The 27,992-nt window shown below is 38.9% G+C and overlaps 2 protein-coding genes across 2 annotated transcripts; both read left to right on the forward strand.

Moving 5' to 3' along the window:
- The first annotated feature begins 650 nt into the window (after positions 1-650).
- On the forward strand, positions 651-18,097 carry CFLAR (CASP8 and FADD like apoptosis regulator). The gene is given in 12 exon segments (XM_053947520.1): positions 651-1,053; positions 1,317-2,493; positions 4,035-4,466; positions 5,477-5,582; positions 6,534-6,669; positions 6,818-6,915; positions 7,798-7,849; positions 8,543-8,598; positions 9,571-9,649; positions 12,646-13,141; positions 14,077-14,196; positions 14,198-18,097. Coding segments are annotated over 10 exon segments (1,464 nt in total). The 5' UTR covers positions 651-1,053; positions 1,317-2,493; positions 4,035-4,170; the 3' UTR covers positions 14,223-18,097.
- Positions 18,098-18,792: 695 nt separating this feature from the next.
- On the forward strand, positions 18,793-27,217 carry LOC128790614 (caspase-10-like). The gene is made up of 8 exons (XM_053947521.1): positions 18,793-18,996; positions 20,241-20,591; positions 20,735-20,834; positions 21,411-21,546; positions 22,719-22,807; positions 24,269-24,374; positions 25,125-25,629; positions 26,118-27,217. Exons 2-8 carry the CDS (start codon positions 20,278-20,280, stop codon positions 26,287-26,289), a joined length of 1,422 nt encoding a protein of 473 aa, XP_053803496.1. The 5' UTR covers positions 18,793-18,996; positions 20,241-20,277; the 3' UTR covers positions 26,290-27,217.
- Positions 27,218-27,992: the final 775 nt, after the last annotated feature.

Below are 27,992 nucleotides of genomic sequence, written 5' to 3' on the forward strand. Positions count from 1 at the left end.
CTTGAATGATTGCTATTACAGTGAGAGCCTGACCATACAATTTCACTAAGAATACAAGTATTTTTTCAGAACACAGAGCTGCCACTTAGTACAAATACTTGGGGCGAATATTCTCTGTCTCCTTTTTCCCTGCAGTTCCAAAGACAGCGTGACTCTTCGTGTGTGCTATCCCAGAGTACTGCTCTTCCACTGCTCTATTTTTAGCAGCACAAAAAACATGACTCACTGTTTCATAAATGCTTTGAAATCCATTGAGCTGGGAGTTACATGTGTCTGATTTCACCGTATGTGGAGGTGGCTTTTGTCTAGTTCAGAAAAATTTTAGATTTTAGGCCTTTTGGAGAGCAGCTCCAGCTACAATGCTAGCATCCCGCTGTCAATAGCTTCATGAAAGTTGCTAGTTTATGTCAAGGGAATAGCAACACCCAATTTTCAGGAACAAGGTGTTACGCAATATTTACTTAAGATTATACAACGGGAAGAGTACAACTTTCACACAGCTGTACATTATCCTCACTGTGAATGAACAAATTCAGAGTGAGACATGAGCCATACAAGGGGTCACGGCTAAACTCTCGCCAAAACACGTGGCCAGACCGCAGGTCTGTAACCGCTCACCGGAAACCCTGCTACTACTTCATAGCTCGCAGGGCCATCACAGAGCTGTTCTGTCTGTCCCCACGCCAGCAGCAAGACAAAAACACAGCCTACAAAAGCCGGTGCACATGCTGAACACCAGACCGCGCCGCCGCCACGGTCTCCCCTCACAGCGCTGCCTCTGCCGTCGTGTCCATGCCAGGGGGAGGTGCCGGGAGGCGCCACAGGCCCTGTCCCGCCTCCATCCGCTGTGGGCCGGTTTTGTGTGTTCAGCCCTGAGTTACGTCTCCAGGGGTACAGCCGGGAACAAAACTAAACCCAACATCCTGCCTTCCCCCCACCCCTCCCCTCCGGCCCAGCCCAGCGCTGGGCAGCCAGGGAGCCGGTACCGCCCCAACTTCTCCCGGCTCCAAACGCCGGACCTGGTTGCTGTAGAGACCTCCCCGACGCGTCTGGGTGCGTTATACCTTCCCCCGCTCCTTTCCCCCATCCTTTCCCTCACCCTTCCCTTCCCATCCTGCGCTTTCAGCACAGGCGGCCGGAACGTCCGGCGCAAGCGGGGCCTGGGCTCGTGGTGAGAACCGAAACCGAGTGTGATTTAAAATGACGCACTTAGAAAAATGACTGGAAATCTGCATAAACCACGTTTCGTAGTTGGGGATTTTTTGTTTGGTTTTGGGGAATTTGTTTTGTTTTGTTTTGTTTTTTGTTTTAATTAGGAGGACTGGGATGTTAAAACAAATTAGCGTGGTCATACTAGTTTACGTCGGGAGAAAACTGTTCAAGCCTAGGAAGGAATGTGCCGGAGAAATTTCCTGTGTTTCCTGAGTACGTTGCAAAAGTTCTGTTGGAAGGGCGTGGGGCAGTAATGAAATAGGGAAATTTAAAAGTTGTGGAGCATGCTCTGCAACTTTGAAAAATGCCAGATGGCCCTGGCTCCAAGCGCAGTCGTTCCACCACCGCCACCTCTTCAAACAACACCGAGCGGAGCAAGCACGAAGCACAGCCTGTGCCCCCATAGCCAGGTCATCTTCGTCTTGTGAAAGAAAGATAATCTCCCAAACCAGAACTACACCCACTGGTGTCATATCCTGGTTTTGTTGCTGCAAAGATGACCGTAAAAGGTTCAAGATACAAAATGCCAGCAAGGAGTTAACTGGAGCCTTGTGCATCTTTGTGTGAAATTTTGGTGTGTTATTTCCTGCTCCTATACAAGGGTGTTGAAAAAAAAAAAAAAGCCTAATTAGACATGCACATGAACACAAAAATTATTGAGGCAGCTTTATCTCTGATGACTACGAACTTTTTTATTTCGTCTTAGAAGATAAGCTGATTTTTCTCTCCTGTTTGTAAAGAATTTATAAGTCATCTTGTTGCAGAGTCCAGATAATCAAAAGCTAGGCTGCTGGGTTTATGTTGTGATTGTTTTTGTTCTTTAACTCTTGCAGCTGTAATGACTATCTGTGATGTTTGAAAAGGTGGTCATCAGATCGAAGAGTGGAGCATTATGCCCTTTATCTCTTACGGTGAAGTGGCTCTGCAAGCTGTTTTAGTTTATACTAAAAAACCACTGCTCGTTGCTCTTACTCATTTCCCACGCAGTACCCAATGAATGTTATGTGCACAGCTGGTTTTCTTTTATTTAGAGCACCACTCCTGATTCACTACAGTCATACAGAAGAACGACTGTTCGTCATTTTCTTTGGTTTTCCCACTCCCATAAAATTAGGAAGTAGCCCCCCACAGTAATTTGTCATCTTGATATTTGTCCAGCAGACAGTGAGTTAATGCAATCACTGGAAAATCCTGGATGGAAACCAATGTGTGCTGGATCAGTGGTTTGGCAATGGTCAAATGCCAGTTTTCCAGTGTTCTTGTGAACAATTCTACATACAGGTAAGATAATTTCAACACTGAGAGTATAATCAGCATTTTTTTATAATGAGCATGTGATATAAAGGAAATTCACAAAAGAAGATGATTCACATGTGTGTTTTAAAGGCAAATTAATTTTAAGTTAACATATAAATAGTAATTTTGCGTGTCTGAAATTCCAACTCAGTAGAAAATTCCTTCCTAACACACACCCCCTCCTCTGTTGTTTTAACTAGTTTTAAAAGATTAGATAAAAATCAACTGGAGTAGTTAAAAAGTTTTTCTGGTATTTCCAAAAATGACCAAAAGTTGTTAAATTCCTGTTTCACTTAAGAGTTAAACTATTACTTCAAGTTCTTTTGAAAGTCCCAGCTGAATGTATCTGGGAGATACTTTCATATGAAGGTGCTTTGTGCCTCCCCCTTCTTGACTGCATTATGTCATGAAAACAGTGTCATTCTGTAGAATTCTCACAAGTGTTTGATGCTAGATTGAAAATAAGTTAGCAATAAATATGCTTTTCTTCTGATAGAAAACTTTCCAAAACACATTACAGTGCATGAGGGGTTCCTCTGTTTTAGATTTATTTATCTCACCTGCTTAATTATGGACACAATATGTGACATTTTTGATTGTAACTTCCAGAATGCATAACAAAAGGATGAAAATGCTTTTAAAAAAACCCTTATTCAGGTGCTAGAATCTTTTGGTATATTAGGCTTTGAAGTTGAATTGGCAATTGCTTTCCAGTATGGATTAAATAGAACTCTGCAGTATAGTGATCAAACTCTGTGGAAGGACTAAGGTTTGTCTTTAGGTTTGCTCATCTGCCATTTCTCCCTGTATGTAATGGAGGTCAGAGGGGGTTAGATAGAATTTCCATAGTTGGTGGCAGTGGAAATTGAGCACAGCACCCTGCTGATTTTGTTAATCACAAGGCTGGGGGTTTTTCTAAGTTTGAAATTTTTTTCCAGTTTTCAGTATGATGGTACATGAATGTTCAATGAAGAAAAAAGTGGTCTGTGGTTTATCTATACTTTCAGAATTAACCAATTTGCATATTTAAGGTTGGAGTATTTTCTTTGAGTGGCTTTTCAGTCTTTTTGAGCATGGAGGGTGTGTGTGGAAAATCCTTTTAACCCCAGATTGGAATAAATTGAAATTATGTTAATAATAAGAAAATCCACACACTCTTGAATTTACAGATAATTAGTGGTTTTAAAATTACATGCTATATTGTTGCTCGGAAAAGGGCAGAGCTTTTGGAAATACTTAATCTACCACTCATCAGCAAGCTGATGACTTTTGTTTCACTTCCTATGGAATATACAGACTCACGTTCAGGTAATTTACTCTAAAAAGTCTTACATGTCTTTCTGATTAGTATGACCTTCTAAATAGTTTTAGTTTTGTAATGAACAACTGGGAGAGTCCCTTGAATAAAGGAGGTCTGTGTCATGTATGTTGGAGTGTTAGTTGAAAGTTAAATTCTTCAGATAGGAGAGTTATGTGAACTTGTGCAGCAGATCACTGATTTATTGCCTTTTAATTCTCTCCCACAGAACTGCCCTTGTAGAAATGCACCTAGTTAAGAATGAGCACAAGAGAAGTGCTGAGGTAGACACAGGCTTCATGTCATGTTGGTTTCCAGTTTAAAAATCAGAAGGCTGGCAATTTTAAAGGAACAGCAACAACGTGATGACCAGGTGCCAAGTGCCAGCTTTCCTTATTCATCAGATTCAAGAAGAACTGGACAAAGATGAAGAAGAGATGATGGTTTTCCTGTGCCGAGACCTTGCTCCTGACTTGGCCACTGCTGATCTTAAAGAGATCTTGGTGGCTTTGAATGAGAGAGAGAAACTGACTCCTGTTGGCTTGTCTGAGCTGTTGTACAGAGTTAAGAGGTTTGACTTGCTGAGGAGGATCCTGAACACTGAGAAAGCAACAGTGGAAGCTCACCTTGCCAGGAGTCTCAGACTTATCCCTGATTACAGGTAATATATCTATTTCAGATTTTAAAGCTACACTATCTTGTTCAAAATAAGTGGTTTGTTTTTTTTCCTTTGTTTTGGGGGGGGGGCAGTATGGGTGAGTTGTGGTGGGTTTTTTTTGTTTTTTTTTTTTTGTTTTTTTTTGTTTTTGTTTTTTTTTTTTTTTTTTTTTTTTTTTTTTTTGTTTGTTTTTTTTTTTTTTTTTTTTTTGGTTGGTTTTTTTTTTTTTTTTATTTTGTTTTTTAATACTTCACAGATTCAGAGAATATTTATTGAAGTAGAAGAAAAGCAGATAAGGACATTATATCTAGAGTTGTAGTTAAAAGAAAATGTCAAGTTTAGTCCCTGAATTAAACTTCAGTAGTTTCTTACTAGTCATGGCATTAGAAGCATCTGTATTTAAGGAGTTTGTGTGTTTGTGAATAAAACCAGTGATGTTTGTAGAGTTCTAGGTTAGCAGCTAAAAATGACACTTTAAAGAAATATCATTGGTTAGACATATTTTATTTTCTGGTTTGCTTTGGGTACATAGCTACCTGGTAAAACTTTTCTCAAGGGACCTCTCTCTTACTTGTTTTACTCTATTAGTTTTGAGAGGCTTAAATTAAGAAATTAAATTTAGAAACTCTCTTCTTTGAGAGACTTCAGAAAGAAATTCATGTACTCATAAGGAAGATTTTCTTGTATTAAATTCTCACTGAAACAAAAACCCTGTAATTAACAGGTTAAAAAGTTAAGGATATGTTCTGTTGTCTCGTTCTCTCACTTAATCTCTGTTAAACATTAAGGAATCTTCTGTTTTCCTAACAGTGGTTATTACACTGTCAGTCTGAAAAACACAGGTGCTGATTAGCAAGAGTATTTCATAGTTGGATCTTGAAACAGGGTAGGTTTTTTACCTGTTTCTTAGTTAGAGATCGTAGACGAAGACTGGAACATGGGGAGAAGTTGAGTAGTTGGGAATGGGAGGAATCTTGCTGCAAGCTAATCCTTTCGAAATAACTTTATTTCAGGGTACTAATGGTAGAGATAAATGAAAATCTGGAAAAAGATGAAGTGGGTTCTCTTGGTTTTCTACTCAGAGATTATGCACCTCGTATGAAAATGGCAAAAGATAAGGTATGTTTTCCTGCTGTCATTCTCCTCTGGAGCAAAGAGACATTAAAGTAAAAAAAAAAAAAAAAAGTAGCTAGACAGCAAAGGAAAGGAGTCAGTACTGCAAGGAGTATTGAGGCAGGAGTACACAAACATCAGGAAGCAGACAAGGAGTTGTGGCTTCTGTTTCATTTTGTTGATTTTTAATTCAAGAAAAGAAGCATGGAAAACTAAAAAATAAGAGGGAGCAGTGCTTATTATAGTGTATGGTGGTTGAATGAACTTCATGGGCAGGCTTACAGAAGTCTTTCTTCAATATTTCTGACCTGAAAGTTCATGTAAGAATCATCTCAAACCAGTAACCATTTGAACTCTATCTTGAATTACAAGGTCACTTTTTGTTTGTGCTCTGCTTCACTTACAAAAGAACACACTGTAATTCACTTAAAAAAGAACACAAAAGAACGTAATTACATCTTTATACCTTTGCATTCTGAATATTTTGGTTAAGTCCTCTGAGAAAGCAGAAATTCAGTAGAGAGGATTCAGAAACCTTGACCACTGTGCAGAGAAGACTGAAGATTTCTGTCTTCTTCCTTTGAAGTTTTTTTTTTCCTTTTCTGTCTTCAGTCAGAGGAGAAAGGCCCTGAAAATTTCCCAAAGCTTTTCTTGCCTCTTGCTTTGTGGCATGTGAGGTGACATTTGCAGTGGCTGGCTTTGTAGCAAAAACAAAATGCAAAACTGTTTCCTCAAAAATTTAAAGATAGATTTTTGAGAATATCAGTTTGTAGTTTCTATCACTGCTGTGATAATATCAAGGACTCATATGTCTCTCAGATAATTTTCTTAGAAGGTATAACATCTCTAATTGTTCATACAGCCTTTATGACCTCTCCATGGTATTTTCTGTGTTGCTTTGTTACATCTGGTGGAGAAAAAATTACTGATGTGTTTGGATTCATGTTGCTATTCTAGAGTTTTCTAGCTCTTATAATTGATCTGGAGAAGCTAAATTTGGTGGCTCCTAATCAACTGGATTTGATAGAAAACTGTTTTCGAAGTATTCACAGGATAGACTTGATTAGGAAGATTCAGAAGTACAAACATGAAGGTAAGATGCTCTTTTTGCACTGGCTACTCTTGATAGCAACAAGATAAGACTGTGACTTACAAATAAGGGCATTTGCATTCTTCGTAGATCTAGGTTTTCAAAACAGTTGAAATAGCGTGGTGTATTTGTGTTTCTGTTAAATTTACAGCTTCAGTGTCCTCCGTTCATTCTCAGCCAGTTTATGTAAATGCTCATCAGGCCTCTCTCCCTAATTTCAATCTGATTGATCCTCCTTATCATTCAGGGGTAAGTATACAAGAAACAAATCCTTTATTTCTAAATATTGCCAGACTTTAAAAGGAGATCCATCTTTTAGAGTCTGAGGAATTAAAGTTGGCTAGTGACTAAAATATTGCTTGGTTTATTTCTGTTATTCCTGTTATTTGCTGAATTTAGGGACTGATTTAAATCTGCCTGAGAAAGATGTCCTTTAAAGAATTTCTGTGATTTTTTCCTATTAAAAACATATGAAATCTGTATCTTGGTGGCTTTTTTGTACTACACTGTGGAGTGAAAAGCTTTGCTTTGACTCTTCTTTGCAAAACTTATTCTTCTTCTTTATACCTCTGGACCTTTCAGGGAAAGTAGCTTTTAATTTTTGAAGGTGAAAATGATAGCTTTTTTTAAGAAGAGTTTTTCAGGTTTTTTTTTTTTTTTTTTTTTTTTGTGGCTTGTTTTAAACTTAGTTTAAGAAGATATCTCAGTATCTGAAAAGTCATCAAATCCTATTGCATGCAGTATTCTCTATATTTGAGTTAGCTCTGATACTGTATTAGTATGACCTTTCTTAAAGCGTTTAACCTTGCTAAATTTGATGATATTAGTTGTCCTATATATATATATTCCTATATATAGTTGCTATATAGGAAACAAAGTTCACATCTTCAGAGGCTTTTCCTTGCTGTTCATGACAAGCTGGTGAGGAGGAGGAACAGTTGGGTGTTTATTTTATTTGTCTGTGCTCTGGGTAGGTTTTGTCATCTGTTACATTGTAATTCTATTTAGCTGATAGAAATGAATCTAAAATATCCTTTTACTGAGGAAGAAATACCACTGTGTTTTATTTTGGAACATGTTTATTAATTCTTGAAGGAGAGTAGGAAAATTATGCCTTTTTCTTAATTTCAGATTCAGAATGAGAACATAGAAAAATTACGAAATGGATCAAGTCTTACTCTGGGTAAGAACATTTTATCTAAAAGAGCCAAATGATGAATTTCATTACATCAAAAGGACTGTTGTTTGATAGTTGTGTTCATGGCTAATCCTGTTAATAACATCAGGAGCAGAAAGTATTTGATAACTCTCAGAACTGAGCCTGGCCTTACTGTTTGGTCTTGTATTTGCTTTGCTTGTGCAGCCACATCTTAAAACATTCTTAAAAATTGTAAGCTTCCACTGTCAAAACTTCTTAACCGTGGATAAAATTGGCTCTGGAGGCCTGTGTAGTGCAGTTCTGCCCATTAGCTCTGGAGAAGGAAGTTTTTGTGTCAGTTCAGCAGTGAACTCCCCACCAGGCCAGCCAGGAAGTAGTGCATTGAATACCAGGTTCTTTCCATGTGTATTGTGTTTTCTCTGGAAACCCCAAATATCTCTCAAATATGGTGATTTTTAAAATTAGTTGGCTGAATTGTTTCAATGTAGAAGAGATTAATTGTTTCTTCTAATCCCAAGCAATGTAGAATGAAATCCAGATAACATTTTAGTGGTGAATAATTTAGGGATTTTTAAACTTCAGTAGCATACATAGAAACTGGGAGGTCCCCATGGGTCAGAACTTTGCTGATGTAGATACATTCTTCTTTATAACTGATCTGGTGATTAAAAAATATCACTGGCATTTGCATACTGAGATTACTTCTGTATGTTTTAGGTGCAGCAGAACCACTTCGCATGTCCATTGAGGAGTCAGGATCAGTGTCACATAAGGTATATTCTTGTGTATATGTATGCATGTAAATAAATATAATCTCTGTGAGTATTTTCCTTAGTTTTCTTTGTGTTTCATTTTGAGATTTCCTTGGGTTGTGTGCAGGAAGAACAATGGGTACATCCTCAGCCATAAACAGGTTCTGTGAATTGTTTTTGCAGAATATATTTGAAATATAAAATATTTGCTGCTACTCTGGAAGCAGCAGTGTGCAAAATACATTTGTGTATGATGTGCACACAGAACTTGTACATTTATTAGTGGAGGCCAAGTTAAAACTTGTTGAAGTTCAGAACTCTTGCCACATGCATTAGAAATCACAGAGCTTCTTTCATGTAGTATATTTTGTTCTTGATTCCCTCCTCACCCCTTGCTCTCCAGGCAGAAGACAGATGTGCTTGGGGTATTAATGATAAGGATGGCCGACTGCTATTTTCACTAGTTCTCCTGTAGGCCAGGAACCAACCTGTAGCAAATTGATTTGCTTCCATCAATTCTCTTCAGAGGGGAGAGGAATTGTGATAGAATCATTATGGATTATATAGAAATAAGAAGGTTGTTCCACTAAATAAGGAAATAAATTTTCTGATGAGCAGTGCTTGCTTGCACACCTGAGGAACACAAAAGATCTCTACATTTATTGTGTTGGCAGTATGAAGCTTGTACACTTCTAGTATCTGTTTAAGAATCCTTATGGTAGTGAGATTACATAACACAAGGACACAAAAACTAAGCCTGTACTAGAAATAGAGGGGAAAGAATCATTAATAGAGGGGAAAGAATCATTCTCCTGCTTTTTTGTTGTGTAGATAAGGCACATTACAACCCAGTAGACAGATTTCTGCTAGCTACTTGATGGAAAACAACAGTGTTGTTTAATGCATCTATAACATAAAACTGAGAAAATAATATGGTCTAAAAATTCAGAAAGTGATGTATTGACTTTGTAATTGTCCTTTCACATTTCTCAGATGCCTGATGATTATTACAGAATGCAAAGTCAGCCTTTAGGAATATGCCTGATAATAGATTGTATTGGCAATGACACTGGTAAGTCTCTGGAATTTTAAGTCCCTTAACTTGTTAATCTCAGATAATTAGAAGAATTTAGTATAAAGAATATAATGTACATTTTCTAGCCAGATTAGGGTAGTGTTGTCCCAGTCATTTATTCTAGTAAGATTTCTAAAGCAAAGAGTTGGAAGGGACAACATCAGGTTAAAGCCAAGTGTCCTAATTACTGGAGACAACGTTTGGGTTTTTTTGTGCAGAATCTCTGAATGAAAGAACTTGGAAGAGGATAGACTGAATTTTGGGATGGACAAAAAGGATGTTCAGCAACCAACAGAAAAATTAGGCTTACAGCAGTCATACAGTCGTACAGCAGGTTATTGGCAGAGATGGTAGTGTTTCCCACCAGTTAACAAAACCAAAACTGTTGTGGATTTGAAGTGTGGTCATATTGGACACTAGAGATTTTGAATAGCCATGAGGTCCTTTATTTATGATGCACCTGGGCTTCTGTCCTTTCTTGCACAGTTTGGCTGAAACTGTCATTACAGTGAAACTGAAAGTGTCACCACTGCTGTCAGTGTAGTCACTGCCATGGTTGAAATGTGGGGGTTTCCTGATTGCCTTTGTAGAATCCTAGAATTAGATCTTTGCACAATCAAAAACACCCCTCACTCTCTAATCAATGTAACACGTGAGGCTAAAAATAAACATGAAAAGAGTATTTGCAGTCAGTTCTGTATAGGCTGGGAGATGTAGGGGAAGGAGATGATTTCTGGACATGTCTTTTGGTTTTCTCAAATGTAATAGTCCAGCAGATGAACTAACTTAGAATTGCTGATGTAATTGAAGGGCAGTGGTTGTGGAGCTCACACACAGAAAGTCTGTATCTCAGATGTTTGAAGTCACATTGTCAGCATTTAACATGATAGAAGGCAAGACTTGCACTGAAGTACATTATGGTGCTAGTGAGATTCAGAGGAGACAGGGCATATGGCATTGCTTAAAGGAGTTTGCTAGAAAGGCAGAAATAGTTGTGCCACACTATTCTGAAGTCTGAGTACACTGAAGAAAAAGAAGAGGGCAGGGAAAACATTAGAAATTGTATCTGTGGCATCCATTAGAATCTGTAGCTGTCCCAGGATTTAATCTCAGGAAGGTGAACCAGTAATAGATACTGTAGGATCAAGAATTTCAACACTTCATAATGCCCAGTGTAAACAGCATGAATTTATCAAATGCTGATAAAATTCAAACTGAAATGCACCTTGCTGTAAATAGCTGCTTTTGACTTTTCTGTTTGGAAATCAGTTTTAATCCTTACATTTTAAATAATGAGGGAAGAAAAGGCTAGTGTTTTATGTAAAATGGAGATGCTGAAAAATCAGTGGAGGTTTGTTGGCAGATGGCTAGTGTTAAAGAAATAGGTAGTTTCTGATCTCAGACTCACACCATGTAATGCTGTGGTGTGTCTTGCCTTAAAGTATCCAAGGCTTATCCAAGGCCATGTACAATTTCTGATTAATTGTTAACCAAGTTGTCAGCTCTGAGTTTTTGAGTTGATTCTTTTAAACTGTGACAGTTAGTGTGTGTGGGGACTAAGGTGACACCAGGTTTTGTATTTGTGTGCTAATATGCAGCTGCCAGTAAGATTGGGACATTACAGGAAAAGTATTCTCACTGCTGTAATTCTTATTTTGTACATGTTCTGTTACCCCCTGACTGATGGAGGGCTTCATTGAGTGTGTAACTGCTAGACCGCAGTGATACTGAGTAGTCTGAATTTTGAGAGCATGTTTTATTGCATAAAATAAGGAAGCTTTATCTTTCTACTTTCAAATTAAAAATGTCTGGACAGTTTTTGAATTATTTTACAAAATTTAATCAAATCAGCAGAATTGGAATGAAACTGTTATTTTTTATCACCTCACTATAGCGTAGAATTTGTGTCTACAGTTTATTTTGCTGAGGAAAGTTATGAGTTCTGTTTCTTGTGTTCACTGTGGGCTTTTTGGGGAGAACAGTGTGGTAATACAGCTGCTTCACTGCCATTACTTCTGAAACAGCCCCTGCTAATTAAGGCTTCTTAAACTTTTGAAGTCAAAGGCAGCTGTGGGTAAGTTTCCTATGTGTGTAAGGCATTTTATATAAACATAGCACTTGACAATTCTTTTCCTACCTGAAGCTGTGCATGGGCAATGTATATGTGTTTTATACTAAACATACAATGCTACAGCTATAAGTCCTCGTAGTAGCTTGTGGTTCTCTGAACACTTAATACTTGTGGTTTTAACCACCATGTATCTGGTTTCAGTCCCATATTAGGAAACTTCCAAAGTAGTTATTCAGATCTTAACACATTTTCCTGCAGCACAGATTAACACAAATACAGTAAGTCTTGAGGTTTGCCTACCTACAGTTTTAATTTCTAACTCAATTGAAAGAGTTCATTATTCAGCTTTCTTCTTTGCCTGAAAATGCCATTCTGTCTCAGTTAAGACTCCAGTGTCCATTCTTCACCTAGAGCTCATCACTTAAAATTTTAGGAAGCAAAAATGACTGCAGCAGGTTCATTTTTGACTGATGAAAGAGAACCTCGGTGTTTCTTATGCAGTTCTGTGTATCTATAATAACCATTCAGAGTAATTTTGACAAATTAAAAGGTGAAACAGACTTCTTATGCTGTCCAGATCACTCTTTATCATTTCAAGTGTGTTTTTTCTTGCCTTGTATTTTAAGTCTTAGAAACTTGGAATATATGCTCTAAAGGAAAGCATTTAAGTGTCTGTGGAATGTGAAACAGGTAACAGTGTCTCTGCTGCTATGAAACATGTAGCTCACAGGAAAGACAACATGCATATAGCACTATAAGTATGTAATGTACTGTGATCAACACCAAGCGCTCCTGATTTTTAATTATTGTGATAAAATAAACTACTTAGTTTCAGTAGAAAAACACTGTAAGTACTGTAATTCAATACAGATGAGATTGAGCTTTGGTGTGCCTTGGTTTAATTACATCTTGCTTCTTTCAGATGTGTTGGAAGAGACCTTCAGAGGCTTAGGCTATGATGTTCATTGTCACAGGTATTTAAATATGAACTCCATGAATCAAAAATTGCTTGAAGTTGCAAGGTGGCAGAAGCACAAAAATTATGACAGCTTCGTTTGCATATTGGTCAGCCGTGGAAACTCTCAGAGCATCTTCTGTACAGACCACACCTTTTCTGGATTCCCTTTGGAACAAATAAAGAAATACTTTACAGGAGACTCATGTCCTGGACTCCTAGGAAAACCGAAGCTTTTTTTTATTCAGAGCTATGTTGTGCCAGAAAATGAGCAAGAATGTACCAGTCTTTTGGAAGTTGATGGGAATGCTGAGATTATCAGTCCTAAACTCACGATTCCCCATGCAGCAGACATCTTTTGGAGTCATTGCAAGGTGGATGTGTCTACACTAGAACAATCCCCAACTTCATCCTCATATTATCTGCGTTGTCTGGCTGAGCTACTCCGTAATCCTTTTAAAAGGTAAACTAAAGCAAGAGGAAAGAAATAACCCTTTTTCTATGATAGCTAATTTTCATGGAGAATGAGAAACCTTAAATTTCAAACCATCTGGTCCTGAAATGTGTTTTCTTGCAGTGTCATAGTCAAAAAGACAAGTATCCTCACACAATTGTGTAGAAAGGTAGCCTAAACTAGGAGTGAAATTTCTGATTTTGCAGTGTAAAGTTAAAGTGTGTTATGGCATTGGGGTTTGCAGAGTGAGAAGGGAAGAACCTGTCCTAGATAATGTATGTCAGTGCTTTAGATGGGATTGGAAATCTTCCTTCTCCAAGATAAACAGGCTTCTGTTAAATTGAGGATTGCCATGTACCATGAAGAGGAGCTGTGCTTGCAAATGTAAACAATCAGTGCTTAAGTTCAGGACAAAGGCAGTAAAGAGGGAAGGATTTTCTACTTTCTCTAAATTTAATGAATCCTTTTTTCACAGAGCCAATTGATTTCCAATATGTAATCTTGAACTTAAACTGTCAGAAAACTTTTGTCTATTTAAAGAAATCAAAAGGAATCTGTGCAAAAGTCAGATGCATTTGGATATATAACTTACCAACAAAGGTTTTATTTATACAGCTGATCTACCAGGGAACTAACAACTGTTATTCAAGGTAGCTGCAGTGCTAACATTTAGTACCTTTTTACAAACCCTAAAGCCTTGTCATGAAATCACAGATCATCATGTCAGCATAATCAATATCACAGCAATGATTTGGGTCATAAGAGTTTGTCTCAAAATGCGTGTGCGTATACAGACTTGTATGTTAGAGATCTTGCCTCTGCAGAAGAGACTGAAATTGCAAACTTTCTCTATGCTGAGTCTGAAGTTATCTTCTCTCTTGTGAATTCTTAAATGGTGTCTTGCTTCATTCTCTAATGGAATGCTTTTGATTTTTTTGCTGCAGGAAACTCTGTATATTGGCTATCCATATGGAACTGAACAAAAAAGTTTATGATGGGAATATGAGTGCTGACCCAAGCCAACAATACTCACTGCTGCTCCAGCACACACTGAGGAAGAAACTTTTTTTCCCCACTTAACTGCTGTTAGAACGTACATATCTGAAATTATTAACAAGAAGCATTTGCTATGATGCTAACAGTTAATTCCTACCCAGTAATGCCAGATCTTTGCTGACAAGTTCTGGCTTGCATGCCTCTACAGACTGGCAAAAGAGAAGGGAGAGAGAGATGGTCTTTTCAGTGATCTGGATCCATACTTTTATTTATGCAATGTTATTTCATGTATATCTAAAGTGCCTGTTGCTTCCAAACACAGGAATTTACAAGCATTTTACTGTGCTAAGACACTAGATTTTGTATTTTAATACTGTAGTCTCTGAAAGCTTGGTAGAGAATGGTAGCTATTGTATAGCAGTGCAACATATCTTGTTATTTAACATATTGAAGTAGAAGAAAAAATAACATATCTTGTTATTTAACGTATCTTGTTCTTTAAAGGGCATCTTTCTCAGGCAGATTTAAATCAGTCCCTAAATTACTGAATACCACGGGTAAAGAGATCTAAACTGTATAGCTGTTGGGTTTTCCAAAAAAAACCAAAAGTGTTTTTATTGCTTCATTGGTAGTTTTTAACTTACCTTCTAGCAGTTCAATACTTAAACAAATAAAAATAAGGCAGCCCAAACCACTGAAATGCATTGATTACTTTCCCCTGCACCTAGTAGTGGCAACTGTCTCAGGAAAGCATTCCTACCCAGTAATGCCAGATCTTTGCTAAGAAGTTCTGGCTTGCATGCCTCTATAGACTGGCAAAACAGAAGGGGGTTCTGTGTTAATAAATGAGACATTCTGCCGTGCTTTGGGCCAAGTATATTTTCTGCTGATGCAAAAATGAGTCTACATGTGACAGAACATTATAGTAATCTGCCACACAGTTAAAAAAATGTGAGATTTTGGCAGATGTCTTGTGGAAGCTGAAACACGATTCACACTCGTTGTACCAGGCATAGCTGTAAAGAGATACTTTAAAATCTTTCAACTTAAATGTAGTATGTAGCAGCCATGGGCCTTTAAGACTGGATTATGTTAAACACACCAACCTTACTGCTTTTGCTTATGAAAAAGAATATGCCTCTATTAATTCATTTTTTTCCCAAGTGCTCTTGTTCTTGTGAAAAAAGAAAAGGGAAAATTTCCCTAAATACAAAACTTTTTCTCCAATGTAGCAGTTGCCTAACTAAAAGTTAACTGCCTTAAAGTTCAGTTAGCCTACTTGTGTAGCAGTATAACGTGAATGGGTTGTATTGAAGTTTATTGTCACTGAACTTAGTGACAATAAAGTAGGCCACTTGTAAATATTTAATTTTTACTCCTAATATAGTCTCCTATGTGGGAAAATAATTCAAGGTCCTGCTGTGCTTTGCTTGGTTTCTGTTTAAATTTTTAATGGAAAAGAGAAGGATACAAAATGAGGGATATGGAATCTTAGAAGTTACTTCCTGTGGTGGCTGGTAGATGAACTACATGGTGAAACAAATGTTTCCTGTGGTTGTAGAAATAAGATGTCATTTCAAATTACAGATATCTAAGTAATATTAATATATGTGATCTTCTTCACAGATTAACTTCACTTTCCCATTTCCTTTACTAGCTTTTGCATTTGACAAGCACTTCTGCTACCCTATAGACAACCAAAAGCAGGGAGAATGGAACCAACAGGAGGCAGATGAGGAAAAGAAATGTGAAAATTTTAAGCAGGAACAAGAAGGGGAATGGTAGGGAGCATCAAGACAAGAACAAGTAGGGGAAAAACGATTTGGATGAGAAATATAGTATCAATATTGGAAGGCGAAGGAAACAGGGAAAAGGAAGTGAGAATAATAGTGGCTGTCTTTACAGACTCTAATGATGTGGTGAGTTGGTTGATGTTTTGTGGACTGGTTGGTTGGGGGGTTTAGAGTGATGCTAAATGCAACTATTTACTTAAGATATTAGCAGTAGAATATATTCTGCTTTTACAGTTTTGTGACAAGTTTGGTTTGCGGGTTAAGAAGTACATATGTTCTTTGCCTTACTGCAAGACAGTAAGTCCATGTACCTTTCATTAAGAAATTATGCAGAAATGCTGTTTTGAAAACTAGAGGCGCATGTAATTAACCCTTTCAGTGGAAAAGGAAGGGACACTCTTTGTGTATGGCTGCTTGGTTGGAAGTGGTTATAATCCTCTAGAGTTGTGGGGACAGATGTGTATTGTGCAGCGTTCATGGGTGTCAGATACTGATTTTTTACACCGATCCTCCGTAGATTCTTAAACCATAGCCATACACAATCTATAATCATACATCTAAGCAGTATTTGTTGCCTTGTCACCTCTTTCAAGAATGGTATTTGGGCAGGCTGAGTCCCTGGACCTGCTGCACAGTGAGTATTTATGCAGGACTTCTGTGATGGCAGTTGTCTGTCGCTTCTCCCATAGCGTATAGGATCACAGACTCATAGAATAAACTGAGTTAGAAGGGACCCATCAGGATCATCGAGTCCAACTCCTAGCCTTGCACGGGACACCCCAAGAATCCCACCATGTGCCTGAGAGTGTTGTCCAAAAGCTTCTTAAGCTCTGTCAGGGTTGGTGCTGTGACCACTTCCCTGGGGAGCCTGTTCCAGTGCCCAGCCACACTCTGGATGAAGAACTGAAGAACCTCTTCCTAAAATCTATCCTAACCCTCCCCTGACACAGTTTCATTTCTCAAGTCCTGTCAGTGGTCACCAGAGACAAGCAGTTGCTACCTCTGCCCCTCTGCTTCCCCTCGTGAGGATGTTGAAGACTACAGTGAGGTCTCCCCTCAGTCTCTTCCTCCCCAGGCTGAACAAACCAAGTGACCTCAACCCCTCCTCAGAGGGCCTCCCCTCCAAAATCCTTACCAGGTTTCTGTGTCCCTCCATACACGAGGGGTCCTGTCTCTTCTTCCTGTAGTGCACACATAAAATTTGAGTCTAGAAATGGATGTGACTGCATCAAGTTGTCCCTGTATTGCATGTAGTGAAATGATTTCAGGTTAAATGATCCTTTAGCCAAAAGAAAAAGGGGAAGAGAATTTTGGATCCATCATGAGTTTAAGGTGTTAGCACAGGAACATAGAGAGTGACGTGCTGGTAAAATTTCATGGTCTTGGACTGCCAAAATGTCTAGTTTTCAGAACCTGCTATTGGAGGAGATAAAAAAATAAGTTACGCTGCTCCTGCATTGTCAGAGGTTGGAATAAGGCTGTCAGAGAGTCACTGCTCTAGCACTTAATTACAGTTTTGGTTTCTGATAACAGAAAAAAAAATTCTTGTAGTTCTGTATGTGCTCTGTATATGGAAGGTGATGCCTTTAAGTGGCTCAGAAGCTGTATGCATGAGACAAGAGATTTGTGTTTTGTACCACACTTGAGTTGCATGGTTTTTCTCAGACACCTACACTGATGTGGCTGAGCCAGAAATTGAGTTTACTTCGCACTGTTACATATTTGTGTATTACAGTGGTTGCCAACTCATTATCCAAAATAGAAGTTATGTTCAAGAGGATGTTACTGTGCTAGCACTTTTAGATGGAGCATGTTGTATGGCTGATCTCCCCTTTCAACTCTGCATAAGAAGTAACAGTGGCTCCTATTACAGATACCTGAGTCAGAGGAACTTTTTTATGGGAGTTTCTGAGAATTCTTTTCTGCTTTCCAGAGTTTTAAGTTTCTGACATGCAGAACAGTATTGCTGAGGAGAGGCTGCTGTCTGTGTGGATGATCTATAGTCAATTTAAATTAAATCTCCTGTATTGAATTATTTGACAGCTTTTCTGTGGCTGGTTTAAATAATGCCTATTTTTCAGCTTCTGTATTAGAAACAATAATAAGACACTATGATTGGATACAAATGCTGGGTTTCATGCTGATATTCTGAATAAAATTTCTGTATGCAGTCAGACTGATTGTCCCTGTCTCCCTCTAGACCATAGGGTAACTCTGAAATTCTTGATCTGTTTATCTTGCAGACCTCTATAACTTGTTAAATTAGGCTGTGAAGTTCACAGCTCTATAAAAACGAGCTGACATAATAAAGGACAGGAAGCCTTATAGTTTCAGCAGGTAGGTCAGCTGCTCTTGGTGTGTTGGACAACTTTCGGCATGAACTTTCCCAACCTGTCTCCATTGACCCAAGGTTGTGGGGGGATACAGGTGACCTTGGAGATGCTGAAGGCCCCAAGGAGCCTGCACTGAGCAGAGTCTGCTCACCTTCCTCCTCCTCCCTTTACTGCAGCGGACACGCAGGCCCACATACAAATGGTATTGCAGCCCTCTCCCACAAGCGCTGCTCTTCAAGGTTGCTTCCCGTGGGGAAACAAAACTTCAAATAACGTGCCTAAAACGTTTGAAGCCTTTTTGCGATGTAGCCTCCTTTAAAATGGCTTGGCAGCAAAAGCGAGGCGAATTATGGGTCACGTCTTACACTTCGTACCCGCGGCGCTGCCTGAAGCTTTTTCCCAGTCAGCGCTCCCGGACTCACGGGCCCTGAGGCCGAGGGCAGGCGGGGTCCGGCCCGGCGGGGCGGGGCGGTGCCACCGCTCGTGGTGAAAGCCCTGGCGGGCGCTGGCAGCCGTGTACCCCGGTCCTCGGACGTGCCCTGCTCCTTGCTCCTTCCCTCGCACCCACCTGATCTCACATTCCGCCCTGCTGCTGACGCTGCCTCCTGCCGCCTGCTCGGACAGACCCTGGACGCGCCTCCCCCGCCCGCGGCGAGCCGCAAAAGGGACCGCGAAGGGAGCCGCGAGCCGCCGGCACGGGTAGCTACCGGGAGAGCGATCGGGACTGGAATCCGTGTAAGAGGTACCAAAACGTGGGGCTGAAAGGGAGAGGGTACGAAGGAGGGCTCCATCTCCCGAGCCCGGAGCATAAGTCTCGCTCGTTTTTTGTGCGGCGTCTCCCGGCTGCGCGCGGCCTCAGGGATACTCCTCCCTCCCCCACGCGGGCCTGCGGGCTGAGCTTTCGGCGTTTGCGGGCGCTCCGGCTTTGCATTATATTTAAACCCTTGGGGCAGTGCTCCAGTCAGTTAAAAAACTTTTTTAAAAAGGTAATTTTATAATCCTTATCCTGCTTATTTCATACGATTTTCCTTCTCTGAGGCGATATCTGAAAGCATACACCAGAGATGCGGACTGATTACTTTTCTGTCGGTGCCCCCATGCAGCTGTGGATATGCGGGTGAGCCGCTCCAAGCTTAGACAGCGAGCAGATCCTGCACTGAATGTGCTCCCCCATGTAGAAACCTTTGCTTCCAGCTGCTCTAAGCAAAAGATTGAAGACTACCAGCCAGAAGGCACTGAAGCACCTTCTTAGCTATTTAACCTTCCACGGGCAGAATAGAACTGCCTAGGCTACATGGAAGAAGTTGGTGTAGTGGAAAGTCGATTAGTCTCTATTAAACCTGAGTAAGAGTGTGTTGCTTGTGCAGAGCCTATTTAGACTGAGCATTGAGTGCTATTACATTTTAACTACATTTTAACTTGTAAGGGAGGCTTATAAGGGTTTTCCTACGCCAAATATCAAATACAATCCAGAAACAAATTACAGCTGGGAGTGGATGGTTATTCCACAGCTTCAACTTGGGTGTCAGCCTTGTAACAGAGGAACACCTCCCTGCTACAGCCAGAGAACAAGAAGCTCTTGGACTGCAGATCAAGGAATATGCATGAAACACTGTGCTGTCTCCATTAATAGTTGTAATAAGTTACTGCAGGGACTCTTCCCCATTACAACAGAAAGAAGCAAAGATCTGAATGTGGAAGATGTTCAAAAGAAAAGAAAATTCAGACCTTGAGGTCATCTAGCACAGTTTTTTGCTCAGAGCAGGGCTAACTTCAATTATAGACTGGGTTGTTTGGAGCTTCTGCCAAATCTGGTGTTTTTGTGTGGTCTATGTTTAGACAAGGAAGTAAATTTCAAATTTATTTAAAACCTTTATTTATTAAAAGGTAATTCAGGGCTTCCAAGCAGCCATTGGGTAAAATTTTAGTAGAAGGATTGCTGTATTGAAAATTCAAGTGTTACTAGTGTTTGCTTTCTGCTTTCAGACAGAGAGAAGCTGTTTCAGCTATTGGTTCCAGCAACATGGAGAATGATATCAGCTTGAAGTTCCACCAGCAGCTTTTCCTTATTAGTGAAAATCTGGTGACTGAAGATGTAGCAGCTTTAAAATTTCTCTGTACTGACTTGCTCCCCCTCAGTAAACTAGAAGGTGTGAAGTTAGCAGCAGACATCTTCAAGCTCCTTATGGCTCAAGCATATCTGAATGCAAAAGACACCTTCCTACTAGCTGAACTCTTATATAGAATTAAATGTCTCTCCTTGCTCGAGAAGCTTGGTTACACCAAGGAGAAAGTACAAGAACATCTGAGTGAGAAGGGAAGAATATCTCCATACAGGTAAGCTGGCAGTGGAATTCTCTTCCCTCCATTACTGCTATCTATGCCATACTGTTTTCCTTTCCATTTTTAAATTCTTAGATTGCCTTTGGTTTTTATACCATCTTCTGTTCCACTTTTATCTCACTCTATCTCTGTTACAGGCAGATGCTGTATGAATTGTCAGAGAACATCACCAGTGAGATGTTGAAGAAAATAATTTTCCTCCTGAAAAATCGTCTTCCAAAGGGACGGATAATTCTTGTATGTGAGGAGTCAAATGAGACAAATGTGTACATGGTGGGAAGGGAAGAAGGAAGGTGGGAAATAGAAGGAGAAGTGTGAGAAGTGTTTGGCAGAATAGAGCATAATATGCAAATAAGCTGGTTGTATTCATAGGGATAGCAAGAAGGAAGATGTTGACAGGCAAGAGTAGAATTTGGTCCCTTGTGCCAAGGTCAGTCAGTGACAGTTCACTGTCTAGCATCAGAGTATAAAAAGGTGACAAATCAAATCTTTGCCCTGCTTGAGCCATATGCGAGGCAGATTGATGTCCATATGTCATTGGTAGTGTTTCACAGCAATGAAGCCTTCTTGAAGCCACAAGTCATTAATATGGTTTGAGTGAATCTGTTTAAACAAGACCATACCAAATAAAAACACAACCAGTGGCTTTCCATGAAGCAACATTTCTGCTTTAACGGTGATGTAAAATTGACTGGTCCTTGTTGGTAGGGAGCAAAGCAGATAATAATGTGACTGTTTGAGACAGGGCTGAGAGGCAAATTTTGATTTCTAAGGAGCGATAATTATATTTTACTCTCTCCTTTTGGCTGTCAGTCTGCTTTGGATTTGCTGACTTTATTGGAAAAGCAGGGCCTTTTAACTAAAGACAATATAAAGATACTGGAGGATGTCTGTATGACCGTTTCACCTGATCTCCTGGAGACAATAGACTGCTACAAAAAGGGAAAAGGTAAGAAATTCATAGTCTAGGAGTAGGTTTGCTAAAATGCAGGAAGCACTAGATGGGTCTGGGCTACTGAACTTAAGGTCATATGTGTGTATTGCTGAAATGGGAGCTAGAGTGGCATAAATCTGGCGTAACAGTTCCTAGCCTGCATTATTTCCTAGCTGAATCCCTGAAATACAGGGATGTGCTGGAATATCTGAGGCCACACAGAGCAACCCAGCACATACAGAACAGGCTGGGAAACTGAAAATCTGCTTATAGTTATGTCTCATTTCTCCATTTCCCCACTAATAGTATTGAGATGATGACAGCTGTCCTGTAAAAGGCACTTGGTGATCTGTGAATGTGCACTACATAAAGGCAGTTGCCTGCTAATAGGCTGGCAAGACAAACTGTGAGTGCATGTGTGTCTGATACATGGGCTATGAGCAAACAGATGATTTCTGGTTTTATATTTTTAAAAAATAGATTTATTAGTGATTCATGAGAAAAAAAAATGACAACTTCAGTAGTAAGAATGCAGATTCTTCTTAAATACTGGTAATTTCTAAGCTGATTTCCAGATGAAAAATTCATTTGAATGTCTTGGAGAATTTATCCTTGTACCATGGGTATCTTTATTTTGCAGTATCGATACAAATAGAAGCCTTGCCTTTGTTACAAAAATACATCTAATAAAAATAAGTAAAAAAGAGATCTAGAATATCAGAATAGATCTATTGAACATGACTGTCACCAGAGGACACAAGGAAAAATGACGCACTACAGCTTTGGTCACGATGAAGAGACTAATTTATTTCCTCTGACTCCAACATTTATAGTTTTCCAAAAGTGCCAGTGGATTGGAGGGTGAACGTGCCACCTCTCCAACGACACTGGACAAACTACCTGTACATCAAATTTCTCCGCCTCTATGAAGGAATGCAAAACAATAGGTTGTTTACAGAAAGTTGTGTGAGAAAGTTTTCTACAAGAATGTAAACTCAGAAGACTTTAGAAAATCTTAAAAAATCAGGGCGACACATGACCATGCTATTTTGTATGGAGGAATTATTTATTTCAGTGAAAGAGTATTTCAAATACAAAAAGTGATGTATTGTAGCTAAACTCCTTTTTGCTGCATCCAGAAATATTGGATTTATCTTCATAAATACCTATGATGGATTTTTTTCTAGATAACAAGACAGCTAATTTTACACAAGGCTTCCCTGAACTAAACCTAGAGCTGCGTGGAGAAGTCAGCAATGCAGAAAATGAATCCAAGGTTTGAGACAATCTCTTAAATCCTTTTTGAATACCTATGGGTGTGAGATTTTCATCCTCTCTTGAATGACATTTATCATGCAAGGACTTGTGAGATATCTGTGTGTCTCATAGAGTTTCTTGACTTGACTGATAAATTTGAAAGTTTCAAAGAATATTTTACCTCGGAGGCCAGAAATTTAGCAATATTGAAAGGTATGTTGTAGGCAAAATGGGCATAATACCTCTGAAGATATTCACACATCAGTGCTTATCTTCCTGATAAAGGCAAAATGTTTTGCATTTGTCTAAGTTGTGCATTTTGGAGATGGCAGTAGAATGTGCAAGACACAGAGACAAATGGAGCTTCACAGTTCCCACTTTTTGCATCTGGTTTCGAAAAGACCTCAGGGCATCTTGAAATTAGAAGTCATAAGGGGTAGCATGCAAAGCCTTTGTTAGAAGGATTAAAAGGAGGCAAGAGTTTTTAATAAGCTATTGCAGAAGTCTTGGTACATGAGAAAAGATCTTTTTTGTGAGATCCCTTCTTAGAGGCCTTATGTGCACTCTTTAACCATAGCAGTGTAACCATTGAATTCTCCCTCTGGCCTTTTCTTTGTGATGACCATGGATATTGAAGGAGCAAGTTGCTCCATCTGTTTATAGCTATTTAATTTCTTTAAGTTCTGTACTGTAACATCTTTTCATCACCTGATGTTCAGATTTCTGCAAAGCTGTTGAAGGAACTTGGAGTGCTTCCTTCATTTTGTCCTACTAAAATGCACAAAAAGAGGTGTGTATTGATCTCTAGTGAGGAGGAAGGGACTCCAGTGGATGGAGTTTTTTATTTCAACCCAAGGTTGGACTTAAATACATGTTACTTGAAGTTTTGGTTCTTTTTAGCTTTAAAAATGTTTTTGGCTTTTTTTTTTTTTTCAAAAGTGGGAGGTAATTTTAAATCTTAACCAAAAAACTTGTAGTGTGATAGGTTTACATACTTCTGAGATTTCTGTTCTGCTTGCATCCTTTTCCAGTGGATCAGTATGAATCACCTACTCCAGGTATTTATTACTGTTCTCAAAAAAAAGCCAACTCAGATGTCTAACTTCCTATAGTTTCAGTGTGATCCCTCTGCCATGAAGCTAAAATACTGTTTTGACATTGGAAACAGTTGGGGTCTTCTGTCCCCATCACCAACTCAGATTGTAGAGTTTGACTGCTGAATCCTGTCTCTTGCATACAGATGAGAACCCTGATGCTAAATCCTTCTTCTGCAGTTTGATAGGATGGTGACAGTGTGCTTGGAGTTTCACTGATGTTTCTTCATACAGAGAGGCACCATTGAATTCTAGATGTTCAAAAACTGCCCACAGTCTTAGGTCCTTCTAACTCCTGGATGCCAATTTTGAGACATGTTAAGGAAATAGGAGTAAGTTGAATAAATTCATTGAAACTATAAGTTTTTTTCTTCTCATTTCTACAGACTATGAAAAGCTACAAAATGGATGGGCCACACAGAGGATTTTGTCTCATTATTAATAATGTTAACTTCAGTAGTTCTCAGAGGAAGGGTTCTTGCAAAGATGCTGGTAAGTTACTGAAGTGAGATTTTTGGAGGATCTCTGTTTCCCCAGGTGAGTTGATTATATAGTATTGCCCTATATTTTAGTGTCTATGGTTAGTTAATAGTCTAAAAGAGTGAAATGATTGCTATGTGTTCAATTATGTCATTTGTGTATTGTGGGGGAGGAGAGGATAAAGGACAAGTAACCACATGGTTTTTCTGTTGGATTATTCTTGAATAATTTTAAGAATCACTTTTTACTTATCCTTTATCTACAGCTATAGTAAAGAACTAAAACTAAACTAAATTAAACCAGCGTTCTACCTAATATAATGCAAAAATCCATAATCAAGCAACTCTGTACATACTTCTTACTTTGTTCTGCTTCCTCTATTTATCTCTTATGAATGGAACTCTTAGTAGTAAAAAGTGCAACTGGAAAATAATGATGTGAGGAAGGTTTTGAAAGATCTTTTCTGAAACTGGGGAAGGGCAGATTCTTTGTGTTTTCAAGTGTCATTTGCATGCTCACTTACAATGACAGTGTATGCTCTAATTTCTGGAGCTTGTCTAGAAAAATCCAGGAACTCGGTGTTTGAGCTAATGCCATCTCTTTTTATTCCAGTTAACCTTTAGTTGGTGCTAGTATGAGGATGAATCTGCAGAAGTGTCAGGGTGTAAGGTCTTTCCCCCTCGCAGATTAGTGTGCATGGTGACTTCATAAAATGTTTTTCTCTTGCCTCGAATTTTCCTTTTATCTTTCATTTATTTACAGAGCAACTGGAGAGAGTGTTCACATGGCTTGGTCTGGATGTGAGGACTTACACAGATCTGACATCTGGGGAGATTATAAATCTCATGGAAACTTGGCAGCATATGCAAGATCACAAAGACAGGAACTGTTTTATATGTTGTATTCTATCTCATGGAAAGTCAGGAGCAATCTGTGGGACAGATGACAGACCTGTGTCAATCCGCGTGCTTACGTCCCACTTCACTGCCAAACAATGTCCCCAGCTGGCTGCAAAACCCAAACTCTTCTTTATCCAAGCATGCCAGGGTGACAAGATACAGCATCCTGTCAATGTTGATACTGATGGACCAACTCCTGACTTGTCTTCCATGCAAGAGAGAGTTTCTCTTTCTGAAAGTATTCCCGAAGAGGCTGATTTCCTCCTAGGCATGGCCACAGTGGATGGATATGTCTCTTTCCGGCACACTGAAGAGGGCAGTTGGTATATTCAGGCCCTCTGCAGCAAGCTACAATTGTTGGTACCAAGGTAAATACTTGCCTTAGTGCTCTGATTAAATTTTTCTTCTCCAAAGGTAGTTCATCTAGGAACACCCACCCATGTTCTAAGGTGGATGGAATTAGTTAAAGCAATAATTTCACACTGATAAATTTACATTAACTCTGTTAGTACCATACATGTAATCTGTAGAATGTGAAGTTTATTGTGGAAAAACACTCAAAACCTCACATCTATAATCTTTAAGACAGCACAGTTTATTAAGTGATAGGTTAAAATATTTTCTTCCACTATTTTTCTTTATTGGTTGAATTAAGCAAGACAGAGCAAGAAAAGGTATTTTGTTTTTAATATGACTCAAATAAGGACAAAAGAGAAATTTGGAGAAAAGTATGTGTTTTCTTTTTTGTGTTTTAAATGTTTATAGTCCATCTTCTAGCTGATCAGGAGATGTCAAGTGGATTGCCATCTGATCACTAATAACTATTTTTTTTTCTTTTCTCTCCTTCTGGCTGTAGGGGTGAAGATATTTTGTCAATTCTTACACAAGTTAATGAAGATGTGGCCAGACGTGATAGCCCTTCAGGGACAAAGAAGCAAATGCCCCAGCCAGCATATACCTTAAGAAGAAAATTTATATTCCCAATACCAATGGCCCCTCCTCCTTCAGAGCAACATCAATGCTTTTAATACACATTATTGTATCATCTCATTTAAATGCAGTTCATCACACTACCTGTTTTAAGACAGCCAAAACCCTGAGGATCTGTTAGCTTTGATGCAAGGCCTTATAAATTTTTTGTCAAACAAACTGTGAAACTGGAGGAGACACAATTAAAACAATCAATGTGCCAGCTATTTACATCATCTCTATATTCAGAGTTACCAGTGTTGGAAAAACTACACTGTTTAACTCATGTTAAACATTTTTGAACCTGCACAGGCTGGAGATACAATTGGTTTTTCCTTGCAGCATAGGGATTGCATGTCAGCTTTCATATTTAAACCAGGATTGTTAATGGTCTGGTTTAGACTCATCATGTTTTATTTTGCAGGCTAACAATTTTAAATCCTGTTTCTAAATTCACTAGCTATGTTCCTAGAGAGAAAAAAGTGGGAATGAAGAGACAAAACCTTAGGTAGTAAGTGCAAAAGGATTTCTTCAATCTCTAATGAAAATTACAGTAAACTTAATAAAGAACCAGCTTCCAACTGAAATCAGCAATTTGTTCCACAGTGTCCTCAAATGGCTAGCTTCATGTACAATGAAGTTTTCCAAAACTGAGTAAAGCCAAAATGGTGCTTATTATTCCCTCTGTGAAACTTTGTGAACTGTTATTTCCCCATCAACTCTGAGAAAATTTATGGTAGAAGATTTGCATACTGTGAAATACACCAGTCAGATTAACTTTGTTAAGCATTACATTTTTCAATTATCATTTGCTGGTTTAACATCTAAAATGCAGCCAATTTGTGAAGGCTTCTGTGGACTAAGCTGCTGACAGAATTTTGTGATTTAACTGAAATAATGCCATGTGGTTTTGTTATGAACACTTATTCCGTATGCCTGTGTCTTTCCTGTTTAATGTTTACTGCATTAAATTCATACTTTTTAAGAGCTTGGTAAGATAAAAATTTTGTACTGGGGTAAGGGTTTATCCTTGTTTCTCACTGATTCCTGCACTTTGTTGGGCTTCATGAATCAGTGAGGTTTTAACTGCTTTAGGGTTTAAGCTGACGTGAAACTTCATCAAAATACTCATTGTTATATGATTAGCAATACCTTAAGGTGAAGATAGGAAAGAGTACTGTCTAGTGCTATTGGGTGCAATTTCTAGCTTGCATTTTTTTTAGGAGGGGAGTTTTGCATCATACAGAGCACTGAAATGCAGCCAGTTTTCCAAAACATGATGGTCTCTTTATGATAATGAAGTGGTATTGCATTTTAATACCTGTTGCATTTTAAGTCTTCTGAGTTAGCATGGCTGCCACACTTGGAAGTCACATTTATGCCACATATAAGAAAAATATTTCATCCTTTTAGTGGAATATATAACACTGGGATGGAATTGTGATGTTTCTGGCTTGTAGTTACTGTTCAGACTTGATGCACTCATTTTGTGTGTTTAGGAAACGAATTTTTATCAGTCTGGAGTAACCATTGACTTTTTGTGGGATCTTGTTTTCATTTTTTATTTGGTAGACAGGGAATGCCATCATGCTCTCTTGCTTTTCCTGTAGAAACTTCTGCCTGTGTGATCACTGGGTAATGCCCACTGAGTAATCTCCAGTGAAATCATAGGCAGGTACTGAGCCTTGAGTTCCGAGGGGGGAGGGATCCACCCTTGTGAAGTGTGAAAGACTGGTAGAGTCTCCCTTGCTAATAAGAAGTT

Source organism: Vidua chalybeata, chromosome 7, assembly GCF_026979565.1.
Source record: "Vidua chalybeata isolate OUT-0048 chromosome 7, bVidCha1 merged haplotype, whole genome shotgun sequence".
Lineage (NCBI taxonomy): Eukaryota > Metazoa > Chordata > Aves > Passeriformes > Viduidae > Vidua > Vidua chalybeata.